Here is a 15982-nt window from a genome sequence, read left to right as displayed (position 1 = left end):
TAGGAACGCATATTTTTAATTCCCTCCGACCCCGACTCGTAGAAGCGGATTCGGGACGAAATGAGAATGCCTGGAATTGACGCTGGTGGGTTTCGTATCTTGGAAAATGGTATCCCGGTTTTACCCTCATCAATTTTCTATAATCCCCTCCTCCTAACTGTTGAGATTCTCCTTCCCACTGAGTGGTTTCCTTCGAATCGCTTCTCCTCTTTTGATAAAGTTATTGAATCAGATTGGGAGTACGATCGCTTCCCCGAAATTGGTAAGCTTCTTTTCGTCTTGAGTCTTTTGATCAATCTCCCCGTAAAATCTCATGTTTTAGGGTTGCTAATGCTTAAATTTGTGCTCTGAACTGGAATTTTGCCGAGCATTAAGATCTCTGCGTGGATTTTTCTTTGAGTTTGGAGATATTATTGTTTGATTTGAGTACGTAATTTTGACGGATGTGAGTTCTTGCTTTAAGGTCGTTCTGTTTCTATTTGATTCATCGGAAACCAAGCATAAGAATTATTTGCTTAAGTTAGATGAGACCAAGATTTGAATGAATTAAGTAAATAAGTTTGTGAAATCATTCGATCTTTTAGTTATGGATAATGCTCAAATCATGTTTAATGGAAAATTTTATGCTGTCTTTAAGCCGATTAAAAATACTATTATCCTTTTTTTATCCTAAATTTCTTTTACTACCAATTTTAGTTGGTGAGATTTATCTGAAATTAGCATCACAGCTCCAATTTGTCATTTCAGGTGCGAATTATGTTAAAGTACTCCAGTATTTTGTGGTGCAAATAGTTGTTGTTTATCTCGATTTGAATATTTTTCAATAATCATAATATAAATCCTGCAGGTTACTACATAGAATGGGAGACTACAGTTTTGAGACAAATTGGCTTCAAGAATTCTGGATTCCTAATTACATACTGGTGCCCGGGTCACCAGCAGAGCTACTTCATTCCAATCCCAGCTGTCCAGTTATAGTTTTTATCAACACCAAAAGTGGTGGCCAGCTCGGGGGTGATTTGCTTGCAACATATCGCAAGCTTCTCAATAGTCATCAGGTTAATGTTCGTTGTTAGTCGAAAACAACTGGGATGCATTATTAGGATAACTCTGTGTTTCCAATCGCTGGTGATTGTTAGGATGTGATAGCTGGATCAAGATATGCCTTTCAAAATTGCTATAATGAATTGTCAATTCTTATGTGTGTAATGCCAGATTTTTAATTTGGGGGAGAATGCTCCAGATAAAGTGTTGCGTGAGCTTTATCAAAATTTAGAAAAACTTAAATCTGATGGAGATAATTTTGCTGCTGAAGTTCAGAAGCGCTTGAGGCTAATAGTGAGTAACATGTACTAATATAATGATACTTGTTCTTATGTTGTCCAGGTTTCACCTTCAAGCTCTCGTAGGACACATGTTTTTCTACACCTATTTGAACTTTTCTTACTTGTAGTTTTAATCTAACATGAGGTAATTTCTGATCAGGTTGCCGGTGGTGATGGTACAGCAAGCTGGCTGCTTGGAGTGGTTTCTGATCTAAAATTAGCTTATCCACCTCCAATTGCTACAATGCCTTTGGGAACTGGGAACAATCTTCATTTTTCTTTTGGATGGGTAGGATAAGAGATTGAAAATTGTCTTTAATACTTATGTTATCTCAGTATCTTCTTCCATGCAAATGCAGCTTGATGATTGACAGTGTACTCTTTTACAACTAACCAATTGCAAGATTTTCAAGTTACTGAATGCATATTATGTGTATCATTTTGCCTATTGATGTCGTTGTTATTTGAATATTTTTATTTCTATCCATTTACATCAATAGAAGTATACGCGCAGAAGCACTTCGCGTGATTAAATTCTCGGAATTGTTAATGTTTCAAAGTGTTGCTTTATCTTTTCTTAGATTGAGATACTTTTCTCAAACATAACCAGTCTACATAACCACAATTGCATGTGCAGGGGAAGAGAAACCCTGGAACAGACCATCGGTCAGTCAAACTATTTCTAGACAGAGTGAAGAAAGCAAGAGAAATGAAGATAGATAGGTAATTCCTCTGAATATGCATGATAAGAAGCATACATGCATTTCTCATGTAATCATTTTCCTTTTATCTGACTTTGCTGATTTTGCTGGAATGATCTTATTCCACCATGTGTCTACGATTTACACTCCATTGTGTGCTTCAGAATCAAAAGAGACAAGAGTCGCTTGTCCCAAATATTTTAATGTACAAGCCAACATTTTGAGGATGTTTGGTTTTTTCAATCTAAGGTTTCAAAGTCAGTGCTGCAAGTGTGTTTGCAGAGTCAGATCTAGGGCTAGACTTATTCTTATACAATGTGCAAAATTTCTCACTTTCCTTGACATCACCCATCTTTTCAGCTGGCATATTATTATGAGGATGCAAACTCCTGAAGATTGTCCTTGTGAGCCAATTGCTCCTCTAGACTTGCCCCAGTCTCTTCATGCATTTTGTCGTGTTTCACAAACAGACTCACTGAACAGGGTAAGTTACTCTTCTTTTCATTTATATGAGGGTTCTTGCTGTTAAATTACAGAGAACATACTTGATTTGTACTATAAAGTAAGGCAATGCCTTCGCTTTTGGTCTCATATACTGGAGCATCTGCTTCTTATGATTCAATAAGTTTTCATTGTTTGGGTTATATTTGTGGAATTCTTTTTATAATCTCTATCTTGATGCATGGAACACACTAATTGGCATTTCATAAAATTCTTTCCTAGAAGATTGCCATCAGATGGGAGTTCTTATTCCAGTAAAATGCAATAACTTTTTATGAGAACCTATTATTTCATCCAAAAAGTTATGACATGTCTGAAGCAAGCAATTATCTGTATCAGCATGCTTTTATTAAATAAATATTAGGACTTCTTTTTCAGGAAAACTTTATTAGGCAAAAATATTTTATATGGAATGTTCTATAAAATGTCAAAAATTGGTTGTACTTTTTAACCATATTATGCATTAAGCAGATACTATGTAATTAACTAATTTTGGCTCATCCATCTTGATATGTCTTCAGGAGGGTTATCAAACATTTCGTGGGGGATTTTGGAACTACTTCAGTATGGGTAAGAGCTCAAAGTTCAGTGAATATTTAATTCAAGTTGCATCATAAACTTCAATGTTTTGTCTTCAATGTAGGATGCAACAGTAGCTTAAATTATTTTGTATTAAATTTGAGTATTAGAGGGGTCTATGCTATGCTTTGCATTATTGTAATGCAATTTGAAAGATCATTTATCATACTGATTGGTTGCATATGCTGGTGGCAAATGAGCTCTCCAAGTTTGAACTAGTAGCTTATTTTTGTGATACCAGATGCCAGACACACACACACACACACACACCTTTTTGTTCGTTCCTTCATCATTAAATGATTTTCAGTTTAAATTTAAGGAAACAAACTTTCATTTCCTTGTAGAAATTAAAAACATGGTTAATTAAATCATAATAAATATTGCACACAACATACAAATGACGTATATTCAGTTCTCTTATAGGAATGGATGCCCAAGTATCATATGCATTTCACTCTCAGAGGAAGTTGCATCCTGAAAAATTCAGGAACCAATTAGCTAATCAGGTAATGTTCTCTACTTTCTTGTGTAAGGCCTATATTGCCCTGACTATCCTGATTATTCTTCATCTCATCTTTCTCATTTGAATTTTCTATGAGCAGTACGGTAATGCATTACACTCTTTTAGGAATTTGCCATGATTATTACTATATATTGTTGTCTATTATCTTAGCACTTCTCCTATTCTTAATCATGTTTTCCCTCTCATACGAAGCTTCAGATAAGTATTTCCTTTGTAACAACCCAACTTTTATCTGTAGTGCAGAGAACATATGTTAAGCTAGGATGTACACAAGGATGGTTTTGTACCTCCCTATTTCATCCTATTTCGAGGTACTCTTTTATGCATAATATTATTCATGTTTATATTCCAGCTGACTCCAAATAGACGGGATAAAGGCTTGGTTGTTGTTCTTGTTCTTCATGTTTATGTTTAACCCAATTTATCGTAGCAGATATTGTAGCTCTTATAATTACTTGATCGCACTTTGTTATAGTATTTGTCCAGTCAGTTTAGGTGCTTAATACTTAGTCCTTAGTAACTCATCTCAGGAGAATTGCAGTTTCCTGCCTACTTATGTCCCAGTATAACCTGTGGCTATTTAACTCATCTCAGGAGAATTGCAGTATCCTGCCTACTTATGTCCCAGTATAACTTGTGGCTATTCTTCTAAAGTGAAATCTCTTTTATTGGTGATAAAAATCCATGGTAGTGTTGTTCCTAATAATAGTTTAATGATCATTATCTCTTAGACAGTTATTTAAAGATCAATCATTTTAAAACAATTAATTGGTGATAGAATCCATGGTATTATAATTATACTAGTGATACTACATTTTTATGTGACTCGTAGTTTGGATTTTGAAATGATTGGCCGTAAATACAGGAACATAGCTCTGCTTGCTAAGGTGAAGATCATGAAGAAACATGGCTCATGGGAAGAACTACACATTCCCCAAAGGTATGCTTACTGCTGCATTCCACCACGTTTGACCTGGCAGCAGATTTTCTGAAGCCATCTGCAAGAGTAGCCAGTAAAGATTACACACAGTGGCATCTCTATTAGAGCTAAACTTGAAGCTTTTAATACATGGTGTATTTCCTCATTATATCGCATGCTCTTGGTGGTCTTAACTGGTGATTGTCCAGTGTTTATTTGATTCTCTTACTAATTGATCTGTTACAATATACAGTATTAGGTCGATTGTTTGTCTTAATTTGCCTAGCTTCTCTGGTGGATTGAATCCTTGGGGAACCCCAAATAAGAAGAAACAGCGAGATGTGAGTTTATTCTGATGTTTTCTCAACCTGATATTCTCGAGTCATAAAAATGGGGATCAGATCTACTTACTGTTTGGATTTTTTTTTTTTACTTTCCTTGAATCAGAGGGACTTGACGCCACCATTCGTAGATGATGGCCTCCTTGACATTGTGGGCTTTAGAGATGCTTGGCATGGGCTCGTTTTGCTCTGTCCCAAGGGACATGGTACTCGTCTGGCACAGGTGTGAAACAACGGTTTACATCTTAAACTTGGAAACAAGCGTCACAAAGCCAACGGTTACTGAAGTTGATTTGAAACAGTAACCAGTGAAAAAAAAAAAACATTTAGTTTTCGACATAATTAGTCCATTAGATTCAGATTAATGAATTCCTATCTCTTTCATTGAATTCCATATATAGGCACACCGTGTTCAGTTCAAATTCCACAAGGGAGCAGATGACCATGCATACATGAGAATTGATGGGGAGCCTTGGAAGCAACCTCTTCCCAAGGATGATGGCGAGGTGGTGGTGGAGATCTCCCATCTTGGTCAAGTCAAGATGCTTGCAACCGATGATTGCATTTGTAAAAGTTTCGCCGAGGAGGCCTCAACGACTCAAATGGTCGATGCCCTTGTTCAAGAATCTTTTGAAGATTCTGATCTCAGCACCTCAGAGGCGAGAAGGAATTTTGGTGCAGCAGACTCATTCAGATCGACTGATTGACGTTTATACTTTATAGTTGTTGTCTTTGTTGAGCATTGCTACCTGTAAATTTGCATGTTTAGTTTCAAATGATTCACTAGATGTCACAGCAGGCATTGGGCCTGTAAATAATACTTGAGAACCAATGCTAAGAAGTTATCATGAAACCCCCCCCTTTTTTTTTTGAAAAATAAAAGATTGATCAATTGTAAATGTTCCATTCGTTTGTCAGTTAAGTGATTGATGTAAATATTTGGCTAATGGAAGAAAGCATACATCGAGTCCGTATGTCCTTTCTATTGGTTTTACTTTCAGATTAAATTAGTCAGATAAAGAAATTAGATCAATAAAACCAATACGAATATAACTCGCAAATATGCATCAAACATGTCAGACTGAAGCTTTTAGTCCATTGTAATTTATTTGATAACTAAGAAAACTATCATGTTCTAATGGCAGTACACGACTACCATATATAATTCAAACGAGATCGTGTTTTATTTATTTTTTGAATGAAACCAAGATTTATTGAACTGAATCAACAGATAATCTGTGAGGGGTAAAAGAAATAGAAAACGATGTTCTGGATTCCACAGGCATCTCCAATCATCAAGTATGTTGCTTAGAGAGTGCTTTATCAGATCTACTGGTAATGGTAGGTCTACCCGGTTATCTTAGATTTTCAATATGCCAATTGTTTGAAAATCGACTTAGGTTAATGTTGATGTTAAATTTGGGTTTTGCTGTGTTTGGGTTTATTTTGGGCGAAAATATATATTAACTTGTCTCTTTCTAGATCTTAGCCGACCGACTTTTGGGTCTAACTTCATGATCCAAGAGTTGTTAATCTCAGTGAAGTTCTATCTACACGTTCCTTCTCGTGAGGAAATCTGAGCCTCTATCGATGATGGTAAGTGGAACCAGATCTGAAAGCTCCCTATAGAGATTAGAGAGGGGTGGGACTAAATCAAAATTGAAGAAATTTTTTTCATGTTGTTATCACTAATTCTCTGCAGATATGGAAGAACAGACACAACGTCGTCTTTAAAGCCTGGAGCCTCTCTGCTTACCAGCGCCTTGGCGAAACATGACGATGTTGTCCATGGATTACTTTAATTCCACTATCTCTACTAACAAGAGAAAATATGATCATGTCCATGCTGTTCATTGGAAACAACCTACCCTTTAATGGGTCCTATAACCAATCCACTAAGCAGGGTGGAAGAGGAGTGGATTTCAGAGAGTTTAATGCTAGTGTTCTGTATGCAGGTGGCATTGATGATATACTTGATGGAAGTTGGGGCGGTCACAGAGACTCTGAGCGAAGGCCAGGTAAATGAAATTGATTAAAAAGAAAATTCATGGTGTAAACCGACTCTCTTGTTCTGAAGCAAATTATCCAACACGGCAAAATTATAACTTTAAATCTCATTTATTGTGAAATTAATGAAGCCGCAAATTGGACAGGCCCTAATTTTGAGAATATGATTTTATTTTAATGCATTTTTAATTAATAAGAAAAAGAGGGCAAAAAAAAAGAAAAAGAAAAATTGAATGAAAAGCGACAAGCGAAGCGGAGATGACTCACTCCTCTCAACTGCGAAGATAAGGCCGACACCTGTACAAGACCCCCTCTTTACTCTATCCCAAAATCACTCCGAATCCCACCATGCTTCTCTTTAATGCCACAAAAGCGGTTTTCCCCAAAACCACTCACCCCTTCGGCTTCCCTATAAATACCCACCATTCTCCTTGCGTCGTAAACCAAAATCACAGCTCTTAAACTCAAGTCTAAAGAGTAGTAGCCAACAAAGAGAGGAGAGGAGAGGAGAGGAGAGGAGAGAAGAGAAGATGAATCGCTTGAACTTGAACCGAGTTTGGATGGCCGCGAGCGTAGCGATGGTTCAAGCACACAGAGACCAAGGACTCAGATCGCTAAACCGAACCAAGGACCGGTTCGCCTCGACCGGAGTCCTGGCTTCGGCCGCCGGACTTGGATTGGGCAGGGTCCTCCTTGGGGGAGGAATCGCTGAAGAGAGCCGCCGATTAGTTGACGAGTCGGTTCACAAAGCCATGTACCTGAGCTGCTGGGGTCCGAGTTAAATCACATACCCATCCTTTTGTAATTGTACACTATTTCACTTGTTTTATAATTAAAATTAGAAACGCGAATTTCTTCTCGGAAATTAAATGGAGTTCTTCTTGCATTTGGCTTAAGTTGTTGCCTTTTGTGGAGCAATTACTCTACTACTGATCGGGGGCTTCAGATTAACAACAGTGTTGATCGCTTATTGTCTTTTAAGTTTTAAGATCATTGTTGGAGTGGCCACAAGTGCATTGCTCTTTCCAGAAACCATAATCGTCTTTCAATCAAAAACCATGCTCCCATGTATTTCTCCAGCTGTAACAGAAGATAGGCATGAACTTGACCAAAACTCAAAACCATATTGCAGTATTGCCTGGCTGCGCCTTGAAAGTAATTAGTAGAATTAAGTAGACATCCCAGAGAAATTAGGAAGGCTTGTTGCCTGTGTGTGAGAGAGAGGGAGAATGCAGTCAGCTCCTTTGATATCTCCAAAGATCGGAGATTGGGGAATGCATACATCGTGTTTTCTGAAGGTAGATGAAAAGAAAAAGAAAAAGAAAAAGAAAAAGGCTATGTAGTAGTATTCTACATGCATCACGTGAAGACTCGTGAATAGTAGGTGGTTAGCCCACAAGGATATCACGTGGGAGTGGATCCCTTTGGCTTTGCTTTTATCATATTTTGTTCTTTACGATTCTCGCCACGACACGTGCCCACAATCTTATCTTGAGGTCACATACGTGTCGAAGTCACCCATCAACATTGGCCGTGAGGTCGCGGGACCCGATGCATCTGACCATCACGTGTCTGCTGCTTATTGTCTCTTCTGATTAATTATATTATCAGTCCGTTTTCACGGAAACCCTAATTTTTTTTTAAAGTACAATGTTATTCTTAAATACTCTACAATTTTTATTGTAACCCTTTCCGGTCAACGTAAACAGTTATATCTGACATAATTAATTCTAAATAATCTAATACTTTCATAATCTTTACGCAACCTATTAATTAAATTATGATAAAAAATATTTTAGTAAAAATTTAATTTTTCTTTTATTTTATTCAATCTTCTTCCACTACTTATCGACACCGTCTTATTCTCTCCCTCCTTACTTACACATGGGATCAGAGAGAGAGAGAGAGGAGAGTAATAAAAGAGAGTTGGTATGATATTTACTATTTTAATTTAATTTTAAAAATTAATAATATTATGATATATTAATTAGGGGTATAGTTTACTTATTTCACTTTGTTTCAAAGTTTATGAGTAATATTATAACCTAAAAAAATTTAGAGGATTTCTAGAAACAAAAAAGTATAGTCCTAGAAGGTGCCAACGTAACTAAACCGTTTTTTTTTTTTTTATTTACCCTCTTTTTCTGAAAGAAAAGCCTAGTACAGTATTGAGGCCTGGCCCAAAAATATTAAACGAGGAGTAGGCCCGCCCAGTCCACAATGGAATGGTCGAGCTCGAATTGAGGGGCTTCCGGCTCGATGATACTTGGATCGGGACTGGAAATTAACGACAAAGAAATAGTACAGCATATCTAAAGTAATCAATTAAACAACCAATTAATAAACACTATAATACAGACAAATCGATCGAATCTTCTTCCTACCAACCCAACCTCTACTCCCCACCCCACGTAAGAAATTAACCCCCACCGCCACCCAAGGTGGGTGGGAGGAGGAAAAGAGAAACAGAAACCAAAATAATACGTACGTGCATGATAGTAGTAGTAGTAGTAGTAGTAGAAGTAGTATCAACGAGATCTATAATTCAAACGTTGTCGGGCAATTTGAAATGTTGTAACCCAAAAGTTTGCAACGAACTATTTTGAACGAAGAGCACGACGCCGCATTTGGAGGGGTTGAAGCCATCCCAGAGCTGGAACTGGACGGAACCGGAGAGATTCTTCTTGGCGGAGACGTCCTTGACGGCGAGGAGCTTCTCGAGGCGGCGGACGACGTGGTCGTTGGGGAGGACGCGGCCTTTGTTCTCACCCTTGGTGCAGTCCGTTACCAATCCGTTCTCGTACAACACCACCATCACGTCGGCGCCCCCGCCGTCCACTCTGCAGCGTAGAGCGCCGGCGAAGGATGCCTGGAGTATCGTCGGCGTTGGCTTCTGGAACGTGGCCTGTAACCAACCACGAAGGCTTTCACAATTGTTCAGATGCTTAGACCACTGGATAATCAAACGATGATCATTTATCACATACCTGCATGGTGGGCGATGCGAATCTCGGAGCCGATCGGACGGCAGCCATCATCGCAGCCTGATCCGTTCCGACGCACTGGGCCCGACCGTGGACCACCACTTGGGGCGTGAACAACGTGTCGAGCCGTAGCGATTCCACGTAAGCCTTCTGCCTGACCGTCCACATGCTGGATCCGAACGGGTCCTTCCACCCCCGGTAATCCCAGTACTCCACGTGGAACGCCAGCACCACCACCTCCGGGTCCGCTTCCCCTCCGGTGAGCTCTCCGCGCCCGAGTCGGCTCACCACCGCCTCCGCCTCGGTAGAGGTACCGCAGCCCTGGGAGGAGAAGAGCTCCACGAGGACAGGGCCCATCCGCCTCTGCTCCTCCGCCGTCGCTTTCGTATCCGAATACGAGGACGATGTTGCCCGCCCTAAGCACGAGAAGAGGCGCGGCGCCATTCCTCCACCACCGGGGAATGACCTGGCTACGACGAAGGAAGACGGGATCGAGAAGCCAAGGAGAGAGAGAGAGAGAGAGAGGAAAGAGTTGGGGATGGAGTATTTTTGATGGAGGTGGGTGGAGAGGAGAAGAACGTGGCGGAGATGACGGGATACCAGCTGGGAAAGCTCGCGTTCTCCTACCACTTTTTTTTTTTTTTTGTCCCCCAGAAACTCTCTCTCTCTATTTTTCATTTTTTTACTTTAGGTTTCTCGAGCAATATACTTATACCCCCCTCGGCCTCAGGCTTCAGAAGTGTCATAATGTAGATTGATACACACCTCAAATATCAACTTCGTAAGGTAAATAAAATTTTTTAGAGGAGGGGGTGTGTGTATGTGTAACTACAAAATTTAAGGGGTATAGTACAGCTGGACGGTCGATATGGGTGTACAAATTGTAAGAGGGTGTCGGTGGAGGGATACGTGTTTTGGTTACACAGGGATCTTTGCTGCAATAGGGATTGGGGAACAGCTAAAGAAAGAGACGTGCCAACTTTTTATTATTATTATTATATATAAATTTCTTCCCTTCTGATTATTTTCATATTTGCAATTTGCTATCCTCTGTAGAAAGTTATTTATACCTTATTAAAATAACTTTGGAAGACAGCATGAGCAATAAGCAACTCACAAGACCTAACTAACTTGTAATAATTAAATTTGCCAAGATAATTAGTGTTCCGTTCCACATTAATCAAACCAAGCAAAATTAGGCCCAATAAGAATTATAATCTAACACCAACTAGGCTCCCAAGGGCCCACACACAGAAATTGGTATAAGCTTACCATTGCGGTTGGTTGATACTATTAACAACTCTAAAAAACTCCGGTGGTGGATGATTCGTAATATTATTCCCCAATATAAACTTTACTTTTTAATTTTTCTTTTATTATTCATGTTGGCTAAATTCGTCATACAGCCGGTAGACACCCTTTTATTTTTGCAGGAGTTGAGCACTGCTCGCTTTCCCTTGACCTCCGTTATATTGTTTGTTGCTTTTGACTCCTAAAGGGCTCCCTCGACATCATTTTAACTAATCTACAGATGGATTAGCAGCTCTCCTTTTAATAATTAAGAAAACAAAAACAATCGATGGCCAAACAAAAATGACCACTCCAAGCTGCATAAGTTAACCGTACAAGATCAAGAAGAGTCCAAGGTTCGGCCTTCAAACGTAACACCTAGGGGCTTTCATTTGGTGCCTTATATCCAGTTTACTTGCATAAGCACTACTATATACCACTGCAGTAGCAATGCAATAATAATAAGGAGCTTCTTCTCGCGGTGTTTAGCTACAAGAGAGAATCAAGGAGGTATAGATAGAAATCAAAATGGGTTTGGCAAACAACAAAGAAGCCATTGTCCTGCAGTTAAGCATTATGCCTTCTCTTTTCGCTGCAATCACCATGGTTGATGGGAGGTTGCTAAGCTGTAAGTTACATTATATACCCTCTCAATCTCAACCTTGTTATACTAACTTGCTACTTCTATATGTAACTTACGCCATAGCTAGATGCTTAGCTTGCAAAAGAACTTCGCGGCAAAGATTCGAACCATTAGGTTATTCTTACAGAAACTTTAAGTCTGCAGTAATTAACTAGAAAAATAGTTGTAATATATATACATAATTTTGTTGATCTCTTGTAAAAAGCAATTGAGATTGGAAATTCACCAAAATTGAGCTGTGACACTGTATATGGTGTGCTGACTGGTGACACGTACGATGAAGTTGCCGAGAAGTTTAAATTGACTATTCTACAATTTAGTGTCATCAACCCTAATCTCGACTGCGATAAGCTCTTTGTTGGCCAGTGGCTGTGCACTAATGGCGAGGCATCATGAGCTGATGAAGAGCTTAATTCTTGTCTCCTATTCCAAGTAATAGAATATCTTTTATTGCTACATATGAATAATGAGAGACTTAAGTATCTCTCCATGGGAGAATTTGTAAACGTTAGCTTTTGAATATTTAATGTGCATGTTGCACTAAGCAAGTCATCTGATTTGATTGGGTTGTCTTTGAGTATTTACTCTAACGGCCTCCTGGCCCTCCTCTCTCATAAAAGATTCGAATCCGAAGTGAATTCGATTATCGGATTCTTTATTGGATCTTCAAGCAACACCTCGGTACCCGACTCCTCTGGGTCTAATCCTTACTATGCTCTAATTGTCCTCGGGATTTAGAAGTGTAGTCTAAATCTCTATATTAATTAAGTAAGGAATTAGTTGCAAACCGTTCAAATCGATTTTTTTTTTTCATAAAACCTGATCCATTTCACTAGATTAAATAATCGATACGAGGAGTGATAGATCAAATGGGATTTTAAGTTGCTATTCCTGTAAGTCGTAAAGATTTTTATATTTATTTTATTTTATTTAGATAATTTTATAAATTACATCTTACCGATTATCAATTTTGTTATTCACACATCATCTCTGAGGATATTGTAATACAATTTTTTCTCTATAATTTTTATTTAATATCTTAAACTAAATTAGATAATACTAATAAAAGGTATTTTATTATGATATGCAAAATTATTTTTAAAGTGTGATGGAAGTATTTCAATAATTTAGTGTTAAAAAAATTATAAAATAAATTTATAAAATTTGATAAAAAGAGGCTTGCATCACGAAATAGATAATATATAGGTTGTGATTTGTAAATTCTTTTTAATTTAAGTCTAAAGCTTTGTATTGACAACACTTTAATAACTTTTTAACGATAATTAACAAAGGCTGCGTGTCTCTCTCATTCCGGATCGGAACCCGAATCCGGAGTGAATCCTTTTATCAGATGCTTATTTGGATATTTAATTAAGCACATCCGTACCCGACTCGTCCACGGCTTCTCCTTCGGATAGAGATAGAAATCCCGATGTCCGAGTCTGAGGATAATAACTAGGCTTGATAACTGGCTATGTGTAATTGTATATTCGTGACATCTTTAACGCCGATTTCTTCTTGTACCTAAACCCTCTCTGGTCTTCTATATATAGTTTTGCTAGTAGTAGTGACAGCAGCTGGGAGCATTTGTTAGCAGCAATATGGAGGAGCAATGGCTACTAATGAAGCAGATGGTAGCCACCCAGAAGAAGGTAGAAGGATTAAACTTCTACAAGAGACTCTTGCGCCAGCTCGAAACCAATCCAGACCTCCAAGCCTACATACAAAACGTACGCGGATCCCATGAAGTACGTATGAGCTTGGTAGCATCCAGTATAGCTTCACCTCCAAGTTCTAGCTCTCCCTCGCTCTCCTACGTACTTAAGCGCGACTTCCCCGATTGGATCGAAGCAATCGAAGTCTGCAATCCATCACCCAACACCGTAGAAGATAGAGCGATCGAGGACTTGGGCGGCCGCGTCGCGATCGATCAGCAATGCAAGCGATCCGTCGATAGACACACATTGTTCTTCATGCCTTATGTCGATAGCATTCATCTCGGGTACTTCTTCGAGGTGAATTGGTGCCCCTCTCGCCTTGAAAAGGTCGTGTTGTTGATGAATAGCTTGAAGGACATCGTTGCTCAAAAGATATGTGAAAGGGTTGAAGAGGTAGACGGGCAGCCGGTTATGGCCGCAAACTTGAAGCTGGGACCGACGTATGAAAGACTGCGGTACGTGTGGACGATTCAGAAGCATGCGGTGGAGTTCCAGATCGATAGGATACCTCGAAATGCTTATAATGCTAAACTAAAGACAAATGAGAGCTATCTTGAGATGGATGAAGAAGGACGCAAGACGGTCGATATAAAATGGAATTCCCGTTTGCAATGTTCAATCAGCACTTCTTCAAACTACATCACAGTGCTGTATATGGAAGCCCTGTTGCCAAGTGATCTTCCTCTACTCTTTCATCTCTTCTTTGTTTCGTGCGCTTATCATGACACACAACACACACACACACACATAGCTAGCTAGTTTCTCTTCTTTGTTCGTGGCTGTATGCTTACAGTAAATTTGTTTCTTATGTTTGATTAAGGTATTCCTTCTAGCATTGAACTCTCAACTGACTGCAAGTGTGATAGGAACTCTGTAAGGTATGGGCTCAAAACTCTGTTCTAGCCTAGCTAAGTAACTTTTGTTAATGAACTAACATCATATTTAGCATTTGATTGAGAATGTTTAAGCTATCGAATTTAAGTGACTTTTTCTTCCTCAGAATATCAATTTAAATAGATTCATTCTTTCAAATAAATAATATGGGCATTTGGCAATTTTGCTTCTCCAGTTGTTGGCACAAGTACATGGATGAAGAAGATGTCGAAGAAACATCTAGGTTAAAACAAGAAATCAAAGAGACGATGGAAGAATTTGCAGACTCAGAGTTCTATCACTATATTCGCATAAAGATGAAAGAGCCAGAAATGAAAGAGCACATATGCCGCACATTAGGCTTCAAAGAGTACTTCGTAATGGTGATATATGGCCTTAATAGTATGGAGAGAGACTTCGCAACGTCGCCGCACCACATACTCGCTCTGGCACTCTTGTTCAAACAGGATTGCCTTCTTCCGATTAACGAAATCGAGGTTTGTCCAGACACTTTAAATCCGGCGGACTGCCAGGTACTATTGGAGATGGAATGCAAAGTACTTCCGGTTAGCGACAGATGCCGAAGAAAAGCCGAGAGGCCAACTATATTCTTCATCTCATCCTTAGAGTGCAAACCGGTGGGCAATCTCTTTGAGGCCAACTTATGTCCTTCTCGTCTAAATCGGGTGGTGGTATTATTAGGTTCAGAATTAAAGGATATAAACCAGCATATACAAAGAAGGAACGGACGTTTAGTGATGAGAAAACGAATTTACACGGACCAAGAGAGAGCAAGGTTCGAAAGAGCTACCTCGAAATATACTCTCTCCTATAGGATTGACAACTTCGGGAGTATAGGATGCGTGTTCAATCCTCTGTTTATAAGGTTCTATGACATTGAAGACGATGTTGATCTCAGAGTTCAATTGCCATGTAAGTTTCACATAACACACACATGCAAATATGCAATGCGTATATCTTAAATTTATCTCACCAATTTAATTTGTTCTCGGTCGCTTATACACTTGAGACTTACGTGCCTTAATTTTCCTTTGGTTTCCGAAGATGTCGGTTTGAGCCTCAAGGTAAAAATGGATCACGGCAACGACTGGCTACGGAGAGATGACTACACAGAGTGAGTTAGCATCTAAATGAATTATTGGCTCAATGATTTTAATGTGCTGCTCTTGTACTAATAAAACTAATTTACACCCCCTACATCTACCTAACTCCAAAACAGTCGTTCAATTTATTTGCTAGAAGATGGTGAGGAGCGCGTGTTAAATTTCTTCGAGCAACTCGATAACAACGAGGAGGACCGTGAGAGCTCGACGAACGTGGCAACCACCTCCTCCGGGATGGATCAAGCTCAACTACGCCGGGCGATCCGGCTACGTTGGAGTGTTCCACGATGAGCGTGTAGATCGTTTGCTGTTGTATGGTGGGCCTTTAGATGGCTCTGTTGGTTCGACCTTTGCTTATAGCGTTGAGGCACTAAAATGTGGGCTTATATGCCTTAACATGTACTTCCCGGATTCTGACAATTTCATCATAGAAGGAGATTGCCTTACTGTGATG

At 39.1% G+C, this 15982-nt stretch overlaps 2 protein-coding genes across 2 annotated transcripts; one reads left to right on the top strand and one right to left on the bottom strand.

Moving 5' to 3' along the window:
• The first annotated feature begins 11 nt into the window (after nt 1-11).
• Nucleotides 12-5794, top strand: LOC140763914 (diacylglycerol kinase 5-like). The gene is made up of 13 exons (XM_073102294.1): nt 12-262; nt 848-1058; nt 1216-1338; nt 1486-1614; nt 1963-2048; nt 2387-2510; nt 3049-3097; nt 3530-3612; nt 3873-3940; nt 4495-4569; nt 4802-4889; nt 4996-5112; nt 5291-5794. Exons 2-13 carry the CDS (start codon nt 861-863, stop codon nt 5594-5596), a joined length of 1446 nt encoding a protein of 481 aa, XP_072958395.1. The 5' UTR covers nt 12-262; nt 848-860; the 3' UTR covers nt 5597-5794.
• A 3415-nt stretch (nt 5795-9209) lies between these two features.
• On the bottom strand, nt 9210-10515 carry LOC140762810 (uncharacterized). The gene is made up of 2 exons (XM_073100765.1): nt 9884-10515; nt 9210-9801 (listed from the first exon to the last, which is right to left on the bottom strand). Exons 1-2 carry the CDS (start codon nt 10322-10324, stop codon nt 9442-9444), a joined length of 801 nt encoding a protein of 266 aa, XP_072956866.1. The 5' UTR covers nt 10325-10515; the 3' UTR covers nt 9210-9441.
• Between the last annotated feature and the right edge of the window lie 5467 nt (nt 10516-15982).

Source organism: Typha angustifolia, chromosome 7, assembly GCF_048772165.1.
Source record: "Typha angustifolia cultivar Huaian chromosome 7, ASM4877216v1, whole genome shotgun sequence".
NCBI lineage: Eukaryota > Viridiplantae > Streptophyta > Magnoliopsida > Poales > Typhaceae > Typha > Typha angustifolia.
This window is presented reverse-complemented; position numbering and strand designations above follow the sequence as displayed.

Bases quoted from the DNA above. Each gene is read 5' to 3' on its own strand.
- LOC140763914 (XM_073102294.1), top strand. From the start codon at position 861: ATGGGAGACTACAGTTTTGAGACAAATTGGCTTCAAGAATTCTGGATT. The intron at 1,615-1,962 runs GTAGGATAAGAG...TTGCATGTGCAG, and splicing joins TTCATTTTTCTTTTGGATGG to GGGAAGAGAAACCCTGGAAC. The intron at 2,511-3,048 runs GTAAGTTACTCT...ATATGTCTTCAG, and splicing joins AAACAGACTCACTGAACAGG to GAGGGTTATCAAACATTTCG.
- LOC140762810 (XM_073100765.1), bottom strand. From the start codon at position 10,324: ATGGCGCCGCGCCTCTTCTCGTGCTTAGGGCGGGCAACATCGTCCTCG. The intron at 9,802-9,883 runs GTATGTGATAAA...GGTTGGTTACAG, and splicing joins TCGCATCGCCCACCATGCAG to GCCACGTTCCAGAAGCCAAC.